The 26,343-nt window shown below is 42.4% G+C and overlaps 2 protein-coding genes across 3 annotated transcripts in view; one reads left to right on the forward strand and one right to left on the reverse strand.

Moving 5' to 3' along the window:
* ADAL (adenosine deaminase like) overlaps nt 1–17,074 on the reverse strand; it is a 34,642-nt gene extending 17,568 nt beyond the window's left edge. For both annotated transcript variants that reach the window (XR_005723791.1, XM_040256684.1), the window contains exons 1-7: nt 16,911–17,074; nt 16,524–16,681; nt 10,513–10,737; nt 10,136–10,266; nt 9,583–9,643; nt 4,670–4,757; nt 2,614–2,695 (exon numbers count right to left, since the gene is read on the reverse strand). Coding sequence is in view for 1 of the 2 variants with exons in the window: in XM_040256684.1 (XP_040112618.1) it covers nt 2,614–2,695; nt 4,670–4,757; nt 9,583–9,643; nt 10,136–10,266; nt 10,513–10,569 (419 nt within the window). In the remaining variant the exon portion in view is untranslated. The remainder of the gene's footprint in view (nt 1–2,613; nt 2,696–4,669; nt 4,758–9,582; nt 9,644–10,135; nt 10,267–10,512; nt 10,738–16,523; nt 16,682–16,910) is intronic.
* On the forward strand, nt 16,902–19,695 carry LCMT2 (leucine carboxyl methyltransferase 2). Its single transcript, XM_040256682.1, has one exon. It carries the CDS (start codon nt 16,947–16,949, stop codon nt 18,999–19,001), a length of 2,055 nt encoding a protein of 684 aa, XP_040112616.1. The 5' UTR covers nt 16,902–16,946; the 3' UTR covers nt 19,002–19,695.
* The last annotated feature ends 6,648 nt before the right edge of the window (nt 19,696–26,343 follow it).

Consider the following 26,343-nt stretch of genomic DNA (forward strand, 5'->3'; position numbering starts at 1 on the left):
TTAGCATCATTCCTTCCAAAGAAATCCCCGGGTCAATCTCTTTCAGAATGGACTGGTTGGATCTCATTGCAGTCCAAGGGACTCTAAAAAGTCTTCTCCAATACCACAGTTCAAAAGCATCAATTCTTCGGTGCTCAGCTTTCTTCACAGTCCAACTCTCACATCCATACGTGACCACAGGAAAAACCATAGCCTTGACTAGACGGACCTTAGTCAGCAAAGTAATGTCTCTGCTTTTGAATATACTATCCAGGTTGGTCATAACTTTTCTTCCAAGGAGTAAGTCTTTTAATTCTATGGCTGCAGTCACCATCTGCAGTGATTTTGGAGCCCAGAAAAATAAAGTCTGACACTGTTTCTACTGTTTCCCCATCTATTTCCCATGAAGTGATGGGTCCAGATGCCATGATCTTCGTTTTCTGAATGTTGAGCTTTAAGCCAACTTTTTCACTCTCCTCTTTCACTTTCATCAAGAGGCTTTTTAGCTCCTCTTCACTTTCTGCCATAGGGTGGTGTCATCTGCATATCTGAGGTAATTGATATTTCTCCCGGCAATCTGGATTCCAGCTTGTGTTTCTTCCAGTCCAGCGTTTCTCATGATGTACTCTGCATATAAGTTAAATAAGCAGGGTGATGATATACAGCCTTGACGTACTCCTTTTCCTATCTGGAACCAGTCTGTTGTTCCATGTCCAGTTCTAACTGCTGCTTCCTGACCTGCATACAGATTTCTCAAGAGGCAGGTTAGGTGGTCTGGTATTCCCATCTCTTTCAGAATTTTCCACAGTTTATTGTGATCCACACAGTCAAAGGCTTTGGCATAGTCAATAAAGCAGAAATAGATGTTTTTCTAGAACTCTCTTGCTTTTTCCATGATCCAGCAGATGTTGGCAATTTCATCTCTGGTTTCTCTGCCTTTTCTAAAACCAGCTTGAACATCAGGGAGTTCACGGTTCATGTATTGCTGAAGCCTGGCTTGGAGAATTTTGAGCATAACTTTACTAGCATGTGAGATGAGTGCAATTGTGCGGTAGTTTGAGCATTCTTTGGCATTGCCTTTCTTTGGAACTGGAATGAAAACTGACCTTTCCCAGTCCTGTGGCCCCTGCTGAGTTTTCCAAATTTGCTGGCATATTGAGTGCAGCACTTTTGCAGCATCATCTTTCAGGATTTGAAACAGGTCCACTGGAATGCCATCACCTCCACTAGCTTTGTTCGTAGTGATGCTTTCTAAGGCCCACTTGACTTCACATTCTAAGATGTCTGGCTCTAGATTAGTGATCACATCATCATGATTATCTGGGTCGTGAAGATCTTTTTTGTACAGTTCTTCCATGTATTCTTGCCACCTCTTCTTAATATCTTCTGCTTCTGTTAGGTCCATAGTCTTTCTGTCCTTTATCGAGCTCATCTTTGCATGAAATGTTCCCTTGGTATCTCTAATTTTCTTGAAGAGATCTCTAGTCTTTCCCATTCTATTGTTTTCCTCTATTTCTTTGCAGTGATCGCTGAAGAAGGCTTTCTTATCTCTTCTTGCTATTTTTTGGAACTCTGCATTCAGATGCTTATATCTTTCCTTTTCTCCTTTGCTCTTTGCCTCTCTTCTTTTCACAGTTATTTGAGGGTTACAAGACTGGTAATATTCTAACATGTACCCAATAGCTGATACAAATTATATTAACATATATTAAAAAATAAACAAAATTATCTGATTATTGACGTTAAATAGTTTTCTATACATTTATTGGCCATTTCTATGTTTTCTCTTCTGAATTCTTGTCTTTTGCCTGTTTTTGTTTAATTAGGGTATCAGTCTAGTTAAGCATAACTGAGAGATGTTATAGACAGATTTTATAGCCAGAAAGCCAGCTAGCTTTCTTTATTTTCTTCCATCAAGGACTTACTGAGCCCTAATTATGTGCCATCTCTAAGTACTGGTGAATCAAAAGACAACGTCCCTGGCCTCACCGAACTTACACTCTAGTGGGTGAATGTGTATATGTATAAATAAAACAAGAAAATTTCTGATTTTGTTAAGAGGAGTGTCATAAAGGACATAAATGGAGTAACTAGAAGATGTGGGGACGCATGTTAGATAAGGTGGTCAAGGAAGGCCTCTCTGAAGAAGTGACAGGCACGTGAGAGCTGAGTAACAAGCAGCCAGCCATGCGAGGATAAGGCAGAGTGCTCTAGGCACGAGCAACAGGAAGCACACAAGTGCTGACATGGGACGACAGCCTTGGCCTATTTGAGGAACGGGGGAAGGTCAGTGCATGGTACGTGACCAGTGGAACACACGAGGCTGCTGAAGTGAGACAGGCAGCACGTGGGACCTTGCAGGCCCCAAGAAGAAGTCTGGATTTTTGTTGAAGAGCCATGGGAAGCCACACTTCACTACAGCAACAGGACTCAGAACTTTATTGCCACAGGAAAAAAAAATTCAAAACTGTATTCTCAACTTTAAACAATGAAGTTCTTGACCTTTTTTCTATTATAAAATAAAAGTCAGTTATTGGTTGATTTATAAAAATCTGTTATACTCATGCTCAAAAGAGTAAAACTGTCACCTTCTAGTATTTTCAGTGGTGACCACTAAGGCACAATGTTTCTTACCTAACATCAATGTCTACGTTTTCTTCTTTGGACTGTTTTATACCCTCAAGTATAGATTCCACATAAGTCTTTTTAGTCATTCCTGTAAAGGACACAAATAAAACATCTGTAAAGAGATCATCAACAACTTCATCCTTCAACAATCATATTCCTATATGAACAATTACACTTTGCTCTCTGTGTGATAAGTGTATGGTTACAGATGAGTTACGGATGTGTGTGCACACTCAGTCACTCAGTCATGTCAGACTCTGCAACCCCATGGACTGCAGCCCGCCAGGCTCCTCTGTCCATGGGATTCTCCAGGCAAGAATACTGGCGTGGGTGGATTCCTCTTCTAGGGATCTTCCTGACCCAGGGGTCGAATCTGTGTCTCCTGCATATGCAGGCTTTAGTAAATGCCATTTGTACTTAATGAGCTTCCCTGGCAGCTCAGACGGTAAAGAATCTGCCTGCAATGCAGGAGACCTGAGTTCGACCCTGGTTCAGGGGAAGGGGGCAACAGAGGATGAGATGGTTGCATGGCATCACTGACTCAACAGACACGAGTCTGAGCAGACTTCTGGGAGTTGGTGAAAGACAGGGAAGTCTGGTGTTCTGTAGTCCATGGGGTAGCAAAGAGACACGACTGAGCAGCTGAACAACAACAAATTCACACACATACACACACACAGAGTGATATGACTTGGCGACCGAACAACAACAAAAATACAATTCTGAACAGATGAGATGCTAGGTGTATGTGTATCCCAGTCATTCATTTGACACTGTACTCTGAGCATGTCTTCATGTCATTCAAGTGTCTTTGCAAATATTTTTAATGGTTACCAAATATTCCATTAAACTTTAACTATTCCCCTATTCTGCACACTTAAGTTAGCATTTCCCTTTGAATCTCCATTTGAAGAGTCAACTAGCACTAATAATCTACAGATTGCTTTTCTCCTTCCCTTTCACTATCCTCACCAGCATCACTTGGAACGGATCCTAAAGTTTAAAAATGTGAAATGAGAATCTTCTGTTCCGGGGGAGGGATAATTGGGGGATTGGGATTGACACATACACACGACTATATGTAAAGTAGATAACTAAAAAGGACCCACTATATAGCAAAGGGAACTCTTCTCAATACTCTGTAATGACCTGCATGGAAAAAGAATCTAAAAAGGGTGGATATATGTAACTCTTCTCAATACTCTGTAATGACTGACATGGGAAAAGAATCTAAAAAACAGTGGATATATGTATACGTATAACTGATTCACTTTGCTGTACAGCAGAACTAACATGACATTGTAAGTCAACTATATTCTAATAAAAATCAAAAACAAAAAAAAGAATCTTCTGCTTACCTCATTTCAACACTTACTTTACTATATGTAGTTTAAAATTTCACCCCCTGAATGATGCTGGCTACACATTATCCAGGCACAAGATGATCTGGTCACAAAATGCTAAGTGGGACCCAAGCACATCACAGAATACCTCCTGATGCTGCTCTTATCAGCAGAAAGAGGGCCTTAGGAATCTGCTCCTGACCATATCCAGATCCGCTCATCTCCATCCAGACAGGTTTAACCACATCACAGTTGGCTCCTGGCCTAAGATACCATCAGTCCCCGAGAAGAGACTGAATAACTTCATTTCAGTGACTGTCATGAAACGCAATTCCACACCCACTCAGGGGCACTGTGTCACAAGCGCTTGATGCAGGGAACACGAACCAATGTCTATTAAGAACACAGCTACAAGGAACAAGTGTTCTTTTTTCAGAGTGAGAAGAGCAAACAAGAATAAACAAAATTTTTGCAGTCCTTTTAATTTCCCTTCAACAGATAAATACCTGACCTGGTTATTTTAACTTACAAATAACTGACTGACTCATTAACAACATATGTCATTAAAGTACATCGGAAAATATGGACCTTTAGCCCTACTTTTACAACAGTGTAATGATAAATGCTGCATAGTCTCAACTTTGCAGGCATATGCATGATCAAAGCACGTGAGGAAAAAGATAGACATATGCTGAGAAGTATCAGGAGTTAGATTTTACCTGTAGCACTTTCTCCTCTGGGTGTGCTCCTTAGTTCCAGATACTTGACACCGTCATCTGCAAATTCTTTAATGACATCTTTCGTCACCTGATAATAAAAGCAATGCTCACAATACTGATAACATTAGTGTAAGGGGCTCCATGAAAATGCCACGTGCTACAGCTTTATTTCACGCATTAAATGACTCGCAAGGAGTGGTGGAGTCTCCCACATGGTGAAGCGCCCTGCTTTTCACGCCCCTAGTGGCGGCTGTGACAAAACTACCATGTTTCCAAAAGCTTCCCTTACCCCCTCATTCTCACATTAAATCCAAATCTGCACAACCCCCCGCCACCTTTTGTTTCTCTTCTTCCCTTTTAACCATTTCTCTATTTCCTAGAGAACACCAGACTGATAAAACAGAGAAATGAGGCAAAACTAAAACCAGTAAACCATCCACGAGTGTATAGTACTGGAAAGTTACATATAGAAATAAGCAGCTAAAATGATTAGGCCATACTGATGTACCATTTACTGTCATGGCTTCTCACAGAGGAAAACATAGGCAGAACACTGGATGACATAAATCACAGCAAGACCCTCTAAGACCCACCTCCCAGAGTAATGGAAATAAAAACAAAAATAAACACGTGGGACCTAATTAAACTGAAAAGCTTTTGCACACCAAAGGAAACTATAAACAAGGTGAAAAGACAACTCTCATAATGGGAGAAAATAACAGCAAATGAAACAACAAAAGATGCTCAACATCACTCATTATTAGAGAAATGTAAATCAAAACTACAATGAGATATTACCTCAAACCGGTCAGAATGGCCATCATCAAAAAAATCTACGAAAAATAAATGCTAGAGAGGGTGAGGAGAAAAACGAACCCTCTTGTACTGCTGGTGGGAATGTAAACTGATACAGTCACTATGGAAGACGGTATGGAGAGTCCTTAAAAAACTAAGAAATAAAACTAGCACATGACCCAGCAATCCCACTAGCAGGCATATACCCTGAGGAAACCCAAAGTGAAAAAGACACATGCACCCCAATGTTCAATGCAGCGCTATTTACAATAGCCAGGGCATGGAAGCAGCCTAGATGTCTGCCAACAGATGAAGGGATAAAGAAGTTGTGGAACATATATACAATGGAATATTACTCAGACATAAAAAGGAATGCATCTGAGTCAGTTCTAATGAGGTGGATGACCCTAGCGCTTATTATACAGAATGAAGTAAGTCTGAAACTAAAACAAATATCACGTATTTGTGCATGTATGTGGTATCCTGAAAGATGGTACTGATGAACCTATTTGCAGGCCGGCAATGGAGACGCAGACATAAAGAACAAGATTTATGGACACGGGGTGGGGGAGTGGGGAGGAGGAGGGGGTAGGTCGAATGGGGAGAGTAGCAAGGAGACATATACATTACCATATATAAAATAGACAGCCAATGGGAATTGACTGTGTGACTCAGGGAACTCAAACCAGAGCTTTGTAACAAGCTAGAGGGGTGGGATGAGGTGGGAGGTGGGAGGGAAGTCCAAGAGGGAGGGGACATATGTATGCCGATGGCTGATTCATGTTTATGTACAGCAGAAACCAAAGCAATATTGTAAAGCAACAACCCTTCAATTAAAAATATATATAAAAATTAAAGTCATGGCTTAAGGTTCTTATTCACATTATTTAGGGATAAGTTGAACTTTGCAAGAATTTCCTTTGGCAGGGTTAAACTCTCCCCAAATGTACTTAGGAAGATTCATTTAGGCAAAGAAAATGGGTGATAAATTTGAGTTAAAAAACTGTATTCAATCTAATAGAAAACTCAACAATCCAAAAATTACTAAATGACCAAGATAAATGATATCTAAAGGCTGAAGGCATGTTTTCCCTCATTGCCATTACCTAAAATATAAAAACCTAGGAGGAAAAAGGACCAGGTTAGAAATGCTGTGACAACCAGCCCTAGTTAGTCCTTACAGTTGGTATTCTACTCTTAACCTGCTTTGCCCACATGCACATGGGCACACAGATTCAGTGTCCTGGCAGAGAAATAAGGCTGGCTGACTGTACAGACAGTGCTTAACAGGGTGGCACCACCTTGGTGGATTCACTGCAAGCCAAGGTCTGGGCCTCATCTTTTTTCTTCATACTAAAGCCAAAATGGAACTTATTACAACATGCATATAACAAGTGGCTCAGATTCACCAGGAGGTCTGGAGAATCAGCCTTAGAGATCACATAGCTCAGGATGTTACAGGCAAGACTCAATTTTGACTCCATGCTGGATCTGTTCCTTCGACTTTAACCTTTGCTTTCTGTTGCTTTTATTATTATAAGCATACAAAATGGCCTGCCTCGGAGAACCCTGCCCCCCTCTGCCTTAATGTCAAACCAAAATGCCTTTGTTCAGGACTTTGTCCACCTGTGGATGGCTACAGGAAGGAAAAAATTAATATACCCTCTTGTGGAGGCTGGCCATTCCAGAAGACATTTGTAAGATTAACAGCATTTTTAACCTTAATCTCTCACCTCTCCCCATCTTTGTTCTGTAAAAGAAACTGGCATCCAGACTCCAATAAGATGGTTATTTTGAGACATTAGTCTGCCATCTTCTCCATCTGCCAGCTTTCCCAATAAAGTCATATTCCTTGCCTCAACACCTCATCTCTTGAATTTATTGGCCTGCTGTGTGGCAAGCAGAGAGGTTGGACTCAGTAACAAGGACGACACAAAAACATTCAAAATCACGTGACACCCTTGGACCAAGCAAGACACTATTGCTTCCTCCACCACTAGGCACGACCCTGCAGCCTCTGTACTATCATCAAAGGCGCTAGACCACCCTGTAGCGCTGGTGTTCCAGAAACCCCACGTTGCTGCCACTGCCATGACCACAGCACAGTCCTTGTCTTTGCAGGTTGTGAGGAACTCAGATCTTATCTTCACTCCTTAACTAAGCAGATCCAGAAAGACCAACTCCTCCTACCCCAGCTCACAAGAGACTAATGCAGAAGCCCGTCTATAATGTGTGGATTGACAATGAGGGTGAAGGGAAGGTGTGAAGTGACCATATCTACTATCCAGGGCATCCCTTTCCCTGGTGGTGAGGTACCTGTGAAACCTAAAGGAACAACAGAAGGTTGCTGGCAAGTACTGATTGAAAGCAGTGGAAGGAAGACTTCGCTAGGCCACAGTGAGACCTGTGGAATCATCTCTAGCTCATATCCAAGAACACTTCTCTAGGGAGTGACTTCCCTTCCCATGTCAACCAGATTCAGTCCTTTCTGCTCCAGGCAGCAACAGGTACTGCAGTCAGCTCCTGGCTCTTTGGGCTTTGTTCTCCTACGCTCTGGACTGAGAACATCAACTCAAGTTCTGTCTTCAGATAGAGTACCTCACAATCAAGTTGCCGCTTACAGCAGGGATGGTAAGACTGCACATCTCAAATAAGAAAGGACAAGGACTCTGGAATCAGACAAAACAGCCAATTCTGCCACTTTACTCATGGTGAGTGACCTTGAACAAGTTATATTTAACCTCTTTAGGCCTCAGTTTTTTTCATCTGCAAAAAGGGAGCAATAAAAATGACCACTTCAGAAAAGTCATGTTGAGCACAGAATCTAGCACACGCAATATGGTTTTTCAGCCACATTTCAATCTTGCCTGTTTGAGATTACACTCAGTTACTCTGACGAGACTGTTAAGCGATCCTCATACACTCAGTCCCATATCTATAAACAATCCCTTGACTTATTCCCACACAAGTTTCATTTATTAAAGCTTCTTACCAACTTTTAAAGAAAGGAAACAATGAGTATGGCATATTACACCCACGGAACTCTCAGAATCTAAAACGTAATCAGTTTTGCTCTGTTCCACTCAACAAGAGAAAATGAGACAAAGCCTCCTGTGGTGGATGTCCCTAGCAGGGTTCAACGGGACCTGCTGAGTGGCTGATAAGACAACAAATGCTTCCTAGGGTTCCTATAAACCCCTGTCCATGTCTCCAACACAGAGCTTACCTCCTGATGTTGGATTTATCCTCTTATGGGTCTGTCTCTCCAACCTGACTATGGATTCCTGAGGGGCAGGGACTATGTCGATTTTTTTGTCTCTCAGTCCTAGCAGAGTGCCTGGAACACTGGGGACACTTTGTCAACTTCTGCTAAACTAAACTCTTAGAGTTAACCTTCCTCCAAAAGGTGGTTAATTTACTTAATAATTATCAAGAGTATCAGTCTCAGCCAAGGAGAAAATTCTTTCTTGACCAGTCAAATGTTACCTCTCCAAAAACACATTATATTTCTTACTTTGCACTTTTTCCCTAAGGGTTAAAGACACTGATAGAATTCTGCTTCTCTCCAATGAGAAACAGAACATTTAAAAATGCCATCCTAATCAGATCAATGATACAAATCTGATACAAAGCCAGTCATCCAGCTAAGGGAACACAGTGGAATCCTCTAGCCCTTCATCGCCAGAGGGAAGGCAGTTTCCCTAAGGATTAATCATTCAATCTCCAAGCACCTCTTGAACATCTTCATTCTCTATACTGTCCACCCAGAAACTTCAAAGTATCCCGAGCAATTCAGGTAAAGCCTGTGGTCAGATATTTCATATGATATGTTTATATATAGAGTTTATACATATATGAAAAAAGGACAAGATTTTCTCCTCCGCACTGTCCAATTTTCTACCTAACAGAAGATTTTGATCTTGGTTCTTTCCTCATATCGTTTACAATTAATAGAGTCTAACAGCTGTTAGGCAAATGTCTCAACATTGTTTTTCAAAAGTTACCATAAAAAAACCAAAAAAATATTTTTCATCAGACTCTTGAGTCATGTGCAACAACAGAAGGGCATCAATTACTTACTAATGTTTAAACCAGTCTAAAAATGCTTCATTTCTCACCATTAGAACATCTTCAGGGCTAGTAGTAAGTAGATGAATTATTTGAAACATCTGGAGGCACCTGCAATATGAGAAGTTTTAACATACTTCAGTCATCAAAAACTTCACTAAATTAATTGATTTTAGGCCAGTAGTAATTATATATTTATAAGGAACAACAGAATAGGTTTCTCAAAAATTACACTGATCTGGACAGATCATCAAATGACTGAAAATTAAATGTTAATTTTAAGTGGAAAACAACAGTTTCCCTTCCTCGCCTCCACAACCCTTATCTCAAGTGGAAGCAGGAAACGGGGAAAAAAAAATCAAGAAGTCTATATTTCCAAGTCTAAAGAATATTCCAATATAGTATAATTTCACAAACAATACGAATCACTAAAATTTGTCAACAGTCTGACAGCTGGAAAAAATACTGTTTGTCAAGTTATACTCTCCATGCCAGACGGCTACCTTATTCCTATAACTACAAAAATCTGAATCCTTACATACTATTTACAATCGCAAAATAGAGAAAAAAAAGAAGTGTGTCCACAAACTCCCCCAAACTCACTCTTCTAAAGTTCTTTTCTTTCCCTTGTCAATCATAGTCATCTGATGGTGGATTTTAAGATCTGGTTTCTTGGCTATTAATTTCTTTATGGTATTGGAACTAATGGATCCATTCAAGTGGGCATGAAGTTCCTAAAATAAGAGAACACAATCAGTAAAAATCTTCTCAAGTCCACGAGAGTCACAGCATTGTAGCAGGTGCTTGATGTTGGTAGACTGCGTTAGGCAAATGGCCTAACAGATGCAGCTATATAACTTTTAAAATGTACAAAGTTTACAAATTCTACCTATAAAATTTATTTCTCTTTTTGTGAAAAGAAACAACACAGAAGTCATTATACTTAGCAACACTCCAGAATTTTGTGGTTGAATTCTTACCACTTTAGGTAATTTTGAGTAAAAGGCTGTCTTCTGTGGCTGTTCTTCTGCCTCCATCACGATTTAGCAGAACAGTAAGGTCTTTCCCCGGCCACTTATTCTCGGCATGAATACTAAATGTAGTTCAGTCAGTAAGTTTGGTGGCCTTGAATTTCCTTCAGACTGCTTTATTTCCACCCGTTTTGATAAGATAAACAGTATACGTAGTTCTGGGCTCAGTTTCACCTATTTAAACAAATGTGGACATGTTTAGATGTTGATACAAAAGCAAAGAAACAGGTTCTGTTAATTTATTCCTCTAAAGATAAAAGCTCTCCAAAGCTATTAATAATTTAAGTGAGCCAACAACCTGAACTATAAATAAGAAGTCTTCAAGCTGATAAGAGGGAAATTAAAATCTGAAATTTAGTAGGGTGTTTAGGATTAAGGATTACTCGCTCAGTCGTGTCCAACTCTTTGTGACTCCATGGACTGTACCCGCCAGGCTCCTCTGTCCATGGAACTCTCCAGGCAAGAATACTGCAGTGGGCTGCCACTTCCTTCTCCAGGGGATCTTCCCGACCCAGGAAGATGTATACCTTTACAAATAGGGTATATACTTTTACCTATTAGCACTTTCTACAAAACTATCTCTAAAACTAGAAATTTATAAGACCTACTTCGGGTTCAAAAGTTCACATTTTCAAACTGTTTAAAATATATAAAGTAAGAATAGAGGCAATGGAATCAGATGGACCTAGGATAATCCTTGTACCAGTTCTGCCCTTTAGTAGGTGTGTGGTCCTGAGTCACTTTTAACTCTAGGCTTCAGTTTCCTTAACTGTAGAAACGGGATTAAAAAATGGGATAAAAATTCAATAAAAATGCAGAGTAGATGAACCTAGAGTCTGTTAGAGTGAAGTAAGTCAGAAAGAGAAGAACAAACATCATGTATTAATGCATATATACGGAATCCAGAAACACAGTACTGATGAACCTATTTATACTGAAGAAATGGAGACACAGATGTAGAGAAAGAACTTGTGGACACAGCTGGGGAAAGGAGAGGCTAGGAGAAGTTGAGAAAGTAGCACTGCCATATATACACTTCAGTTCAGTTCAGTTGCTCTGTCACGTCTGACTCTTCGCGACCCCATGGAGCACAGCACGCCAGGCCTCCCTGTCCATCAACAACTCCCAGAGTTTACTCAAACTCATCTCCATTGAGTCAGTGATGCCATCCAACCATCTCATCCTCTGTTGTCTCCTTCTCCTCCCGCCTTCAATCTTTCCCAGCATCAGGGTCTTTTCAAATGAGTCAGCTCTTCACATCAAGTGGCCAAAGTATTAGAGCTTCAGCTTCAACATCCGTCCTTCCAATGAACACTCAGGATATATACACTATCATGTGTGAAATAGATAACCAGCAGGAAGCTGCTCCATAACACAGGGAGCCCAGCCTGGCGCTCTGTGAAGACCTCAAGGGGTAGGATGGTGTTGGGGGAGGGAGGCTCAAGCGGAGAGGAGATATATATACAATTATGACAGATTCACAGTGATGTAAGTCTGAGACTGCCACAACATTGTAAAGCAATTATCCTTCAAAAAAAAAAAAAAAAAAAGAAAGAAAGAAAGCAGAGTAGCTGTGAGGATTAATAAAGTAACTTAAATTCACCTCCTCTATCCTCCTAGAGAACCCAGTGAGCATGTCTAAGTCAGCATTTTATCACACTGGATCTACATCGCTGATTTGTCTGTCTCCCTCACCAGAACTATATAAACTTCCTAAAAACAGGGACTATGGCTTACACTACCTCCCCAGCACCTGATGGGGGCTATGGTGAGTGCATGCATGCTCAGTCATGTCTGACTCTTTGCGACCCCATGTTCTGCAGCCCGCCAGGCTCCTCTGTCCATGGGATTTTTCAGGCAGGAACACTGAAGAAGGTTGTCATTTCCTCCTTGAGGGGATCTTCCCGATCCAGGGATCAAACCTGTGTCTCCTGTACCTCCGGCATTAGCAGGCAGATTCTTTGCCAGTGCCATCACCTGGGAAGCTCCAGGGATAGAGCAGGATAATTAAATAGTTTAAAAATCCCACTAGGGGATTATTAAAAACAGAAAGGGAATTTTAAGGGAGTTTGGGAGACTGTTGTAAGCTAAAGACCACTCAAGAAAAGAATCCAGTAACCTGGTAACAATCTACCTTGAAGGAAGACTAGGGGCATCCAAGTGCCAGACACACTCAAGCCAGAGACCCTGATAGTTAAAAACACAAGACCATAGATCTGGGGTCTGAATCTTGTTATACAAAGTCAGGCAGTTAACAGTCCTTGGAGAACAGCATTCCTGCACACAGCCAAGACGGAAACATAGGTGAAAGGAGAAATAAACCAGGTGAGAGGAGACATTACACTGAAACCTGAGCTGCGTTACCGTATTGTACTATATGTCACCACCCTTCTGCTAATACACATATGATTTACATAGCACCATGACAGTCCCGGTTAGACCATAGAGAACCAAAGGAGAAGCTAATGATGTAAGTCTTGACATCTGCCCATGAATGAGGAAGAAGGTGGTCCTGGCGCAGAGCCTTTTCATCCGCCCATTTGCATTTCTCACAAGTGTGAGAAATACACTCATTTTTTGCCTGCCACTCTGCCTCTCACTGAAATCTTTCTGCATTGAGACAAAAGGACCTGAGCATCAGTACATCCTAACACCAGGTAATCACTACCATATGATCCAGCAATTCCACTACTGGGCATATACTCTGAGAAAATCACAATGTAGACTTTCCTTGTGGTCCAGTGGTTCAGAATGCATTTGTACTAATATTTTATCAAATTAGAGCAGAGCCAGAATCAGATCTTCTCTTTTCCCAGGGAATTTTTTTCCTCCCCACCCTCTGTCCTTGCCCCACAAAGGGAACTCAGAATAAAAACACTTGCTACTATTTGTTAAGCACTCAGTATGTGCCAGATGTTCTGCTAAATGTCTTAATTGGCAGCTGTACTTAATTCTCATAAAATCTATGAGATATTACTGTCCCATTTTACAGAAAAATATACAGATTTTTAAAAAATAACCTGAGGGGGGGAAAAATAACTGGAGGGAATTCTCTGTGCTTTCACTGCGAGGGCATGAGTTCAATCCCTGGTCAGGGAACTAAGATTCCAGGAGACACCTGCGGTACAGCTGAAACACACACACACACCAGAAAACAACTGTAAGGTACCCAATTCACAAATTTTGCTCCATTCTCTTTCTTCTTAAATCACTTTTCTTGACATGTTCTTTACCAAAAATATAGTATTTCTAATATATCATGTACATTGATTGTCATATAAAAATTTATTTCTACAGCGCTGTACATTTTGTCAAAGTCCAACATTACTCTTTTTTTCTCTCTCTCAGTCAACCCTGAGACACTTCACTTAATCCACTCATTTTTGAAATGAACATCTCAAAACCCAGCAAACTCGGGGAAGTCCTTCTCCCATTTCCTTCAAGGGCAATTTTAAACTCCTCAAGAGCTCAGCTGCCTCACACTCAGCTTTACAGCTCAGTCACTAGCTTTAGAGAGACAACAAAAGCCTTTAGGCATGAATTTCCTATATTTCTCTCTGCCCTCCCTCACACTTAATCTTTTCTGTATCCATACCCTTCTTCCTTCATGAGTCAGAGAAAGAGGATTCAGTCTGTTCCCAAGACTAATCTATGCCCAATATTCCATTCCTTCTTATCTATTCCAAGTCATTATTCCACTAGTTAATGTTCTCACTTTTCTGCAAGTCAACCTCTCTCCACTTGCTAATTTCTCCTAGGGGACCACCATGCAACTACAGTACTTGCTTCCATCTTAAAAAAAAAACAAACAAACAACTTTCTGTTATCCCCCATTCTTCGTTACTGACCCATTTCTTCTTTCCTTCTGAGCTACACTCCTTGAGCTGCCTCCATTTACTAATCTCCCATTCACCGAAACATGGATTCTGCCCTTACAGTTTCACAGAAACTGCTCTCCCTAAAGTCACTAAGTCTCACACGCTAGTAAAGCAATGCTCAAAATTCTCCAAGCCAGGCTTCAACAATATGTGAACCGTGAACTTCCAGATGTTCAAGCTGGATTTAGAAAAGGCAGAGGAACCAGAGATCAAATTGCCAACATCCGCTGGATTATCAAAAAAGCAAGAAAGTTCCAGAAAAACATCTATTTCTGCTTTATTGACTATGCCAAAGCCTTTGACTGTGTGGATCACAATGAACTGTGGAAAATTCTAAAAGAGATGGGAATACCAGACCACCTGACCTACCTCTTGAGAAACCTGTATGTAGGTCAGGAAGCAACAGTTAGAACCAGACATGGAACAACGGACTGGTCCCAAATAGGAAAAGGAGTATGTCAAGGCTGTATATTGTCACCTTGCTTATTTAACTTATATGCAGAGTACATCATGAAAACAGCTGGGCTGGATGAAGCATAAGCTGGAATCAAGATTGCCAGGAGAAATATCAATAACCTCAGACATGCAGATGACACAATCTTTATGGCAGAAAGTGAAGAAGAACTAAAGAGCTTCTTGATGAAAGTGAAAGAGGAGAGTGAAAAAGTTGGCTTAAAGCTCAACATTCAGAAAATGAAGATCATGGCATCTGGTCCCATCACTTCATGGGAAATAGATGGGGAAACAGTGGAAACAGTGTCAGCTTTATTTTTTGGGGCTCCAAAATCACTGCAGATGGTGACTGCAGCCATGGAATTAAGACGCTTACTCCTTGGGAGAAAAGTTACGACCAACCTAGACAGCATATTAAAAAGCAGAGATGTTACTTTGCCAACAAAGGTCTGTCTAGTCATAGCTATGGTTTTTCCAATAGTCATGTATGGACGTGAGAGTTGTACTATAAAGAAAGCTGAGCGCCGAAGAATTGATGCTTTTGAACTATGGTGTTGGAGAAGACTCTTGAGAGTCTCTTGGACTACAAGGAGAGCCAACCAGTCCATCCTAAAGAAAATCAATCCTGAATATTCATTGGAAGGACTGATGCTGAAGCTGAAACTCCAATACTTTGGCCACTTGATGGGAAGGGCTGACTCTTTTGAAAAGACTCTGATGCTGGGCAAGATTGAAGGTGGGAGGAGAAGGGGACGAAAGAGGATGAGATGGTTGGATGGCATCACTGACTCCAAAGACATGAGTCTGAGTAAACTCTGGGAGTTGGTGATGGACAGGGAGGCCTGGCATGCTGCAGTCCATGGGGTCGCAAAGAGTTGGACACTGAGTGACTGAACTGAAGTGAAAGTCACTAAGAGCTCTTAAACACCAAATCTAAATGACACAGTTCCAGGATCTGAATCAGCTGGACTCCAAAACTCACGCCCCTCACCATTATGCCATACTGCTTCAAGGTAACCATACTTGAGAGCCATCCTGATTTCCTTCTCCATCTAGGCTCCCACAGTCACCAAATCCCAATTAATAAGTTACAAATCCCCCAAGTATCTTTGCAAGTGATTTCCTACTGGTGATGACTCCCAAACACTCAAAGTAGAAACTTGATGATTCTTTTAAACTGCCAAGACTCAGAAAGAATAATCACCTATCTTCTGTGATTCCCTCTTCAGCAGACATATTCAATTCTATCCAAGAAGACAGAACTTTGAACGTGGAGGGGAGTTATCACTTTACAGCTGAGAAACAGAGGCTGAATGGTTTACTTACTGTAAGCTTAGCACAGAGCCTGGGATATAAGGGAATCAACAGTATACATTTGTGGGGAAACACTGATTGAGTGAATCACAACTTCTGTAAAGGTTTCTTCATTTTGTACCTGGCCTCACTGACTTGTTTTCAGACTTAAATGGGATCTCTTCGTGAGTATTCCTAGTTAGCATCCAAGGAAAGACCGTTCCTTCTCCTTGCCCCCTAAAATTAGTGGTCCTAATCCTGTTTTGTCCCTACCAGACACTCAATGCAGGCGCTGCAGTCCAAGGAGTTCTGGATTGTCAGTCCCCACAGACTCACCTCTGAAAGATTTTTGTCAACAGCTGAGTCAGCTTATGAAAACTTAAGATAAATTTTCGTTTCAGTCAGGAAGGCTTGTAGAAAAGTGACAATCCGCGCTTCCCCGACACAGTCCACGTGTCCACAAAAAGCCGCAGCCGTCAGTCCTCCCGCGAAACCTCGGTCATAGAAAATCAAAGAAATGTCAATCACAGCCGACTGTCAACGCCAGCGGCAGCCTACTCAAACCTGATTGGCGAGGCTCGCCCTTCCCGGAAGTGACGCCCGCCTATCCGAGGAAGAGATGTAACGAAGCGTAGTTTCCCACCCCCTCCCGCCCCGCCCAGTACCGAGTCCGCGAGCTGCACTCGCGGGTACAGGATATTACGGGACCGGGGGGTAGCTCACCACCCCGACGGACCGCCGCTCCTGACTCCCCTGACCATGGGCTCGCGCAACCGCGAACGTCGGGCTGAGGCAGTGCAGAGCACCAACGACAGCAGCGCGCTCAGCAAGAGCTCCCTGGCCGCGCGCGGGTACGTGCACGACGCCTTCGCTGCCTTGCTGGTTCCGGGGACGGCGCGCCGCGCGCCGCTCATCCACCGCGGCTACTACGTCCGCGCACGCGCCGTGCGGCACTGCGTGCGCGCCTTCGTAGAGCAGACGTGCGCGGCCCCCGGCACCCCTCGCGCGCAGATTCTGTCGTTGGGCGCCGGCTCAGACTCACTGTATTTTCGCCTCAAAACTGCGGGCCGCCTGGCCGGGGCTGCTGTCTGGGAGGTGGATTTTCCGGACGTGGCCGAGCGCAAAGCGCAGAGGATTCGAGATACGCCGGATCTGTGCGCGATAACCGGGCCTTTCCAGAGCGGAGACCCTGGGTCCACGCTGTGCTTTGAGAGCTCAGACTACCGTATCCTGGGCCTGGACCTGCGGCAGCTGCAGCAGCTGGACCAGGCCCTTGCCGCCGCGGCCCTTGACGCGGCCGCCCCGATTCTGCTCCTGGCTGAGGCCGTGCTCACCTACCTCGAGCCGGATGATGCCGCGGCCCTCATCTCCTGGGCCGCCCAGCGGTTTTCTAATGCCATTTTCGTCGTCTACGAGCAGATGAGGCCTCAGGACGCCTTTGGCGAGTTCATGCAGCAACATTTTCGGCACCTGAATTCTCCCCTTCATGGCTTGGACCGCTTTCCCGACGCGGAGGCCCAGCAGCAGCGCTTCCTTAAGGCCGGCTGGACTGCCTGTCGCGCCATGGACCTGAATGAATTCTACCGCTGCTTTCTCCCCGCAGAAGAACGCCGACGCATGGAAAATCTGGAACCTTTTGATGAGTTTGAGGAGTGGCATCTGAAGTGTGCCCACTATTTCATTCTAGCCGCTTCTCGGGGAGACAGCCTGTCCCAGACTCTCGTGTTTCCACCCTCAGAGACGTTTCCTCGGATAGACCCTGCTTCCCCTTCAGGAGTCTTCCCTGCCAGCGTAGTCACTGGGGACACCCAGGGCCTGGGCCTTAAGAGATACGGCCACGCCTCTGTCCTTTTGAGCCCAGGCGTTATTCTCAGTGCAGGAGGATTTGGAGAGCAGGAGGGGCGACATTGCCGACTGAGCAAGTTTCACATCCTGTTAAGATACAGTGACTTCGAATGGAAAGGCAACCAGATAGGCAGTTGGGGAACTGAAGCTCAATGGGATGGACGCCTTTATCACACCATGACAAGACTTTCAGATACTCAGGTTCTGGTTCTAGGAGGGAGACTGTCCCCAGTAACTCCAGCCTTGGGGATACTCCAACTTTCTTATGAGAATGAGGATAATAGCGCTGAGGACCCAAATGTAACAGTCACGAAGTTCAGTCCAGAAGATTCCACCTTGTCACGTTGGCGCCACTCAACAACAGAAGTGTCCTGTGAGAATCAGAAATATTTGTTTGTGTATGGGGGCCGCAGTGTGACAGAACCTGTACTAAGTGACTGGCATTTCCTCCATGTGGGGAAAATGACTTGGGTTACGATCCCAGTGGAGGGAGAAGGACCTGAAGGTCGGCATTCCCACAGTGCCTGCAGCTGGCAAGGGGGAGCCCTCATTGCTGGAGGTCTGGGTGCTTCTGAGGAGCCACTGAGCTCTGTATTCTTTCTGAAACCAATCACTAGTGGATTCCTTTGGGAATCCATAGCCATCCAGCCTCCCATTACCCCAAGGTACTCCCACACAGCTCATGTAGTCAATGGGAAGCTTTTGTTGGTTGGAGGCGTCTGGATTCATTCCTCTGCAGTTCCTGGAGTGACTGTTATTGATTTGTCTGCAGGATTGAGCTTTGAGTATCAGATTGACACAACATGTGTGCCATGGCCAGTAATGTTACACAATCATACCAGCATCCTCTTTCCTGAAGAGCAACAGCTCCTGCTCCTTGGAGGTGGTGGGAACTGCTTTTCCTTTGGCACCTACTTCAACCCCCATACAGTGACATTAGACCTTTCTCCTCTAAGTGCTAGACAGTAAAGACTGGCACTTAAAGACTGGACTTCCTATATATTCAGGACCCACTAAAGTGGACAATGAAGCTTTCCAAAATAGGATTTGACTCTGGCTTTGGATAGTACCACTCTCCCTTCCCACTCCTTTGTTTGTTTTTGGTTTTTTCTTAGCACTGCTATTCAGTGCAGAAAGTGGGAAAAAAAAATTTTTAAACACACCAAAATTCCAAGAGACAGTACAAAAATAGAGTGGTCATATAGTCCTAGAGTCGAATTTGGGGGCCTTTGGGTCCCCGTATCTTAATTTCTTGGTGTTCTTCCCACTTTCTAATCTGACTTTACCCATTTATAGAGTTACAATGACCTTTCGCCTAAGTAAAGTGAAAAATTTCCCACTTCCACGCTTTGTGATTTTAGATGGGACCTTGGAAAAAGTTTCACACAGATCCTTGCTAAGAACATAAGGTTGAATATAGGTGAAGGGGCATGGTTTTGACTTCATTCTACATGTACAAAACCTGAAATGAACCCAGTTGCAGTTTGATTAAAGCACTGTACCACTTAGCTCAGCAGAGAGCTTCAGATAGCTTTAATAAGACATTTATATGACTATTGAGACACATGCTTTTGTTCAATTTTTTTTTGCCACTAGTTCCATACTTATTTATATTTATAAATGATAATAAACAAAACGGTTTATTTCTCAGTTTGTACATGGGTATGCAAATGATTTGCTCCGTATCTATGCTCCATGCTTCACTATGTTCTGTGCCCCAGGAGGTGAACCTTTACGAACTGCATCAATGAGTTTTCTTGTTCTCTGGTTCCTGGAGAGTTCCATCAGTCAGAAGTACCAGAGAAGGATGGTTCGACAGGAAGAGTCAGGGTATTCCCAGTGTTTCCCCTCCCAGGCTGTAAGTTGGCAGCAGCTGCATTCTTCAGTCAAAAGCCACAGCCATAAGTTGACTTGGCATCCCTCCAAAGAGTTCAGCATCTTCGTTGCATTAACCACATCCTAAGTGTCCAATAGCCACATGTGACTAATTGTTATAGAATTAGACTGCAGATGTAGAACATTTCCATCACTGCAGAAAGATCTGGACTCCACTGAGGTACTTCACCATTTTGACTTGGTTTACCTAACCCTGTTCATCCCTTTTTAATTAGTATCCTCATTAAACTCTCCTCAATTACCTCCTTTAAATGAACCATTTTTCCCGGTGAGCCTTCTGAGATCCATAGAACATCTTCGGTATTCATTCTTAAAACTTGAGCCTTAGTTTGTCATCAAAATTGTGTATACCTTGTGAATTCATGTCTCAAAAATACCACTTCAGTATTTCTTGTTCATCTTCAGTCTTTGAAATCTTAATAATTTAACTAGAGATTCTACAAGTACCATCAATGTTAACATCTTGATGGACTTAGTATGACCTACAATGCTTTTCCCCTAAATATTTCTATTAACAACTTCATATCATATATAAAGTAATATGAGAACCAACACAAGCCTAGTGCACAGAGAGGGCATTGTTGGCTCTGTTACATGAAGGCTCTCAGGAGAAGAAAAGCTGAAGAAAGTGTTATCTTCTAACTTCAGCTTCCCTGAGACTGCAGAGCCCTTTCAAGGGACGTTATTCGTGAGTCCTGAGAAACAAAGGGCTTACCATGGCTAGGCATCTGACAAGGCTGTCGGTGGACTGGGTATTAGTGTTAATAACTTGGCAGGACTGTGACCAGGAAGGGAAAAATCTGCTGTGTATTTACTATTTCTGAGTTCACCACAAGCCTAACTCCAGCTTTCAGAAGCAGGTCAAACAAAGCAGAACATTGATGAAATGTGTGTTCTCAGCTATGTAGCAGTTAGTACCAGAATTTGAAACTAGAAATAATGCCAAAGTCCCAGAAATGCCTTCCATTATGCTGCCTTTTAGATGGTACCAATCAACAATTATTATTATCATCACTTTTGGCCAATACAGAGCTCTGGGGGAGCGGGGAGTGTTGGAGTGGGGGGATGTCAGGAAAACATGGATGTGTGCCAGACCAAAATTACCAGTGATGCCTAGTCTATCAAGTACTGCCCAGTATGGCACATTATGAGTAATTGGGCTTGTTCTCCCCAGAGAAATTATCCACATTTTCTGTGTGATTATCAGATTAAGCATGCCCTCCACCTCTGACCCTATACATGCATCATACTCAGTTAAGGACTTACTCATTTCTCAAGCTCTAGTCATTAGAACACTTAAGAGTTTTGTCAGTAACATTAATTCTGTGCCTTTGGAGCAGCACTCAGTAGTGCTGGATCCTAGTCTCATAAGAGAAATCTGCAGTAGTTAGAGATGTGGGTCAGATTAAGAACTGAAGTGGACTGTACTTTTTGCTTCATTTCACCTTTGAATGTTTAAAATTCTGGTATGGAGACACTGGGGTAATTATGAGAGTTAGTAAAAGCCCTTTTCCTCATTTGCTGATTGCTTCTTTTTAGGCCAGAAAAACTAGTTAAAGGAGGAAGGCAATTTCTTATTTTGCATCTCTGCTCTGTCAGGGTCTCAAAAACACTGTACATACTAGTGAGGATATGAAAATGAAGTTAAGAACAACTCTTGTAAGATATGTTCCTCAAAGGCCAGGACTGTCACTTCCTTGTATTTTCTAGATTTTGCCATGGAATGTCCATTTTCATCGTTCTGCAGATTTAAACCTCCTTATTGATATTAGGAAGTTGACATGTAAGAGATGTGTTCCAATGCCCAGGCATTGCGTGTCCTTCTCTTTCAGTGATCTCAGACCTTGAAGTCTTGCTTTATTCCATATTCATGTTGTGATCCTAAATTCACCCTCAAACAACTCATACTTACTCTAGGACCCATTCTACTAGATATCTTCTGGAAAATACTCCTGTATGAGAGCACCAAATGTAATCAATCACTGCCTTCCTGTGAGAGAAGAGCCTGTGCTCTTTGGACAGTATGGTGATTAAGGGAAGAACTAGTTACAGGTAAGTTCTTAATCACAGGGACCATCCAATGATGTCCAGTGTGACATTAAAACTAAGTAAGCTTTTTGACTGGAGTGATGAAGAAAGGGCTATAAAATAGCATTAGGCTGGCAAGTTCAGTTCAGTTGCTCAGTTGTGTCCAACTCTTTGCAACCCCATGGACTGCAGCATGCCAGGCCTCCCTGTCCATCACCAACTCCTGGAATTTACTCAAACTCATGTCCATTGAGTTGGTGATGCCATCCAACCATCTCATCCTCTGTCGTCTCCTTCTCCTCCCACCTTCAATCTTTCCCAGCATCAAGGTCTTTTCCAATGAGTCAGTTCTTTGCATCAGGAGGCCAAAGTATTGGAGTTTCAGCTTCAGCATCAGTCCTTCGATCTCTTTGCAGTCCAAGAGACTCTCAAGAGTCTTCTCCAACACCACAGTTCAAAAGCATCAATTCTTTGGTGCTCAGCTTTCCTTATAGTCCAATTCTCACATCCATACATGACTACTGGAAAAACCATAGCTTTGACTAGATAGACCTTTGTTGGTAAAGTAATGTCTCTGCTTTTTAATATGCTGTCTAGGATGTTCATAGCTTTTCTTCCAAGGAGCAAGTGTCTTTTAATTTCATGGCTGCAGTCACCATCTGCAGTGATTTTGGAGGTTATTTATGACCTTGCTAATCATATTTGGATTTGATGTTTAAAGAGAGAAAAAGAATATATAGAGCAGAAATTATGAAAATTATAATCACATTTAGGGTAGGCTGAGACTTCCTTGGATGTCAATAATTATGTACACAAACAAATTCTATCATTCCATGGTTTAGTTATAAGACTACTCACTTATCTTTCTTGGACAATGATCTTAAGTACCTGGTCCCAAAGTGGGAATTCTTTGACTAAAAGAAAGAATTATGTCTAGTTCACTTCTCTATCTCCAACATAGTAGATACTCAATAAATACTTGTTGGTCCAATCTGACACTCATATTTGAATAAATTTTGTAAATTTATTGAATATTACCATGTGCCTACCGTGTACAAGCAGATGTCAGAATTCCTTTAATTACCATGTGTTGTTGGAAGGCATTCAGTTTTAAACACCCTCTGTTTAAAATTCATCTGCCTTGACCTGGGTAATGGTAGTAGACTTCCTTGTGTTACTCCTAGACTTGCAGAATACTCTTGAAACTTCTCCTTGACTGAGTTTCCAGCTGATACTCATCCCTTTTTGCTCAACAATGGACCATGGTAATGTTATTCATTGGAAATGAAATGAGCTCACTTTGCCAAAAGGCTAATCTGAGGGAGTAGGAATGTGCAATTACATACGCTTGGGAGCACATAAACACAGGATCTTCCTAGGATGTGCTGATGCTTCACTGGGCATGACTTGGTGTGGAACTCTCTAAGTAAGTTTAATAGACGGAGAGGAAAGACCTTGCCCTAATATTTATGTGAAAAGTCATTTGTCACCTAATTGGAAGACTAAGATGGAGAAATAAATTGTAATAATAATGATTTTTAGGATATTACACTACATACAGCTTTTCTCATTCCCTAGTCTTTGTCCACATTTTTAGGATTTTCCAATGAAAAGAGACTCAATCTCTGATTCACATTTAAACTTGCTATCTCAGGAAAGTTCCTTTGACTGCAAGGAGATCAAACCAGTGAATTGTAAAGGAAATCAGTCCTGAATATTTATCGGAAGGACTGATGCTGAAGCTGAAACTCCAATACTTTGGCCACCTGATGCGTAGAACTGACTCACTGGAAAAGACCCTGATGCTGGGAAAGATTGAAGGCAGAAGGAGAAGGGGATGACAGAGGATGAGATGGTTGGATGGCATTACTGACGACGGATATGAGTTTGAGTAAGCTCCAGGAGTTGGTGATGGACAGGGAAGCCTGGCATGCTGCTGTCCACAGGGTCGCAAAGAGTCAGACACAACTGCACGACTGAACTAAACTGAACTGGATCTCAGGAAAAGTTAGCAAAACTGATATCTCTTATTCCTGGATACATCAGCAACCTAGGGAGGAAAAAAACTTTCCCCATTGTCTTGCTTTTTTCTGATTTTAATTTTTTTCTATTAATGTTTATTATACATATGATGTAATTCTTCCATTAGCTGCTTTTTCATACAGCTAGAATCTGACACTGTGTACCTCACAAACTGCACCCGCCACCATATCTTCTCTGTTTATTGACATCCCAGTTATAAAGAAGGTCTACCTGGGTCCCAAAGACAGAATACTGGTACACGCTTCCATTCTGTCACTTACAGTGTTCTTACTGTTCAGACTCTTAGCACTGCCTCTTTTACCTTCCTCTCAACCTCTCTATCCCAACTTTGTTCGTACAACTGCTACGTGGCTCAAGGCTTGTCTTTGGAAAGCATTCCCTGGCTCTAATCCCCCGACCCGTTCAGGCTAGAATGTGTTACCTTTCTATATTGCCATAGCACCATGTAACTATCATCTATATTGTGTTTTTCTAATGTTAATACAGATTAAATTATTTATCTATATGTTTTTGGCTGCTCTGGGTCTTAGTTGCTGCACACAGGCTTTCTCTAGTTGCAGGGAGCAGGGGCTGCTCTCTAGTTGCAGTGCCCAGGTTTCTTAGTGTGGAGGCTTCTCTTGTTGCGGAACACGAACTCGAGGCATATGGGCTTCAGTAGTTGCGGTGCGCTGGCTTAGTTGCTCTGCAGCGTGTGGAATCCTCCTGGAGAAAGGATTGAACCTGTGTCCCCTGCATGGGCAAGCGGATTCTCTACCACTGGAGAAAGGATTGAACCTGTGTCCCCTGCATGGGCAAGCGGATTCTCTACCACTGGACTGCCAGGGAAGTCCCATATTTTGTTATAATTTGTTTTCCCATCTGTCTTCTCACTAGGTATTACCCCTACCCTGGCTCCTTAAGGGTAGGAACAGTATCTTATTCACCATTGTATTCCTAGCATCTGGCACACTATCAGCACTGGATTTGGACAGGGATCTCTCATCATCAGGGTTTAATGTTTTGGAGCCAGACCTTTCTCAGGTCTTTTTTTTTTTTTGGCTGCACTAGGTCTTCACCGTGGTGCACAGGCTTCTCTTCCTGTAGAGCACAGGCTCCAGAGCTTGGGCTTAGTTGCCTTGCAGCATATGGGATCTTAGTTGCCTGACCAGGATCAAACCTCTGTCTGCCTCCTGCATTGGAAGGCGAACTCTTAACCACTGGACCACCAGGGAAGTCCAAGCTTACACCTTAGCACTAGTGAAAATTAATACAATGACACCCTAGACAATGAGCTGCTTTTCTGAGTGCCTGATGTCCTCTGCCGGCATTCAGAAGTTGTTTTGTGGAAGTTACTCAGTGTTGAAATGTTCTTTTGATGAAATTGTGGGGGAGAGAGTGGTCTCCCTGTCCTATTCCTCTGCCATCTTAGGACCGCCCCCTACAATGACACCCTAAATGCAAGCCTGTGATGCAAGCCTTTTGGTCATACATGCAGAGAGAATCAGCCAGAACCGTTAGAACATAGCTGTGATTATAAATATATGCTTTTGGGAACCCCTCTCTTAGTCCTGCTGCTTCCCCTATCTTCCACGCAGACATCCAGTGGGTAGTAACAGAGATAAGTAACCACAGACAGTGAATTTTTTTTTCTTATTTTGGTAGAAGACAATCATATTAGCTGCATCTTAACTATGAAGAAGATTTACCCCATAATGACTTGAACCTGAAACTCATCCTCTATCCCAGTTTCCTTTGATTTTTTCATTTTGGGTAAGACTTGCCTGTGGCTACTTTTTGTTTGAACTGATGACCTAGACTCACACCAGTTTCAATTCAACTAGAACACACAACATCGAAGTTTCTATATCTTGTTATGTGTTAGCCAACAGGTCATTTTAAAAACCCTTATTGTTAATGATAAAAAAAAAAACACCCTATTTACAAAATAGAATCACAGATGGAGAAAACAAACTTATGGTTACCAAATGAGAGAGTGGAGGAGGGATAAATTAGAAGTTTGGGAATAGCAGATACACACTGCTGCTGCTGCTAAGTCATTTCAGTTGTGTCCGACTCTTTGTGACCCTATGGACTGTAGCCCACCAGGCTCCTCTGTCAATAGGATTCTCCAGGCAAGGATACTGGAGTGGGTTGCCATTTCCTTCTTCAGATACACACTATACATAAAATAGATAACTGAATCACTTTGCTATACATAAAGTGAAACTAACACTACATTGTAAAATCAACTATACTCTAAAATAAAAATTAAATTAAAAAATGGAATAAACAACAAGGTCCTATTGTACATAGCACAGGGAGCTATATTTAATATCCTGTAATAAACTATAATGGAAAAGAATAT

The sequence above is a fragment of the Oryx dammah genome, unplaced genomic scaffold (assembly GCF_014754425.2).
Source record: "Oryx dammah isolate SB20612 unplaced genomic scaffold, SCBI_Odam_1.1 HiC_scaffold_16, whole genome shotgun sequence".
NCBI lineage: Eukaryota > Metazoa > Chordata > Mammalia > Artiodactyla > Bovidae > Oryx > Oryx dammah.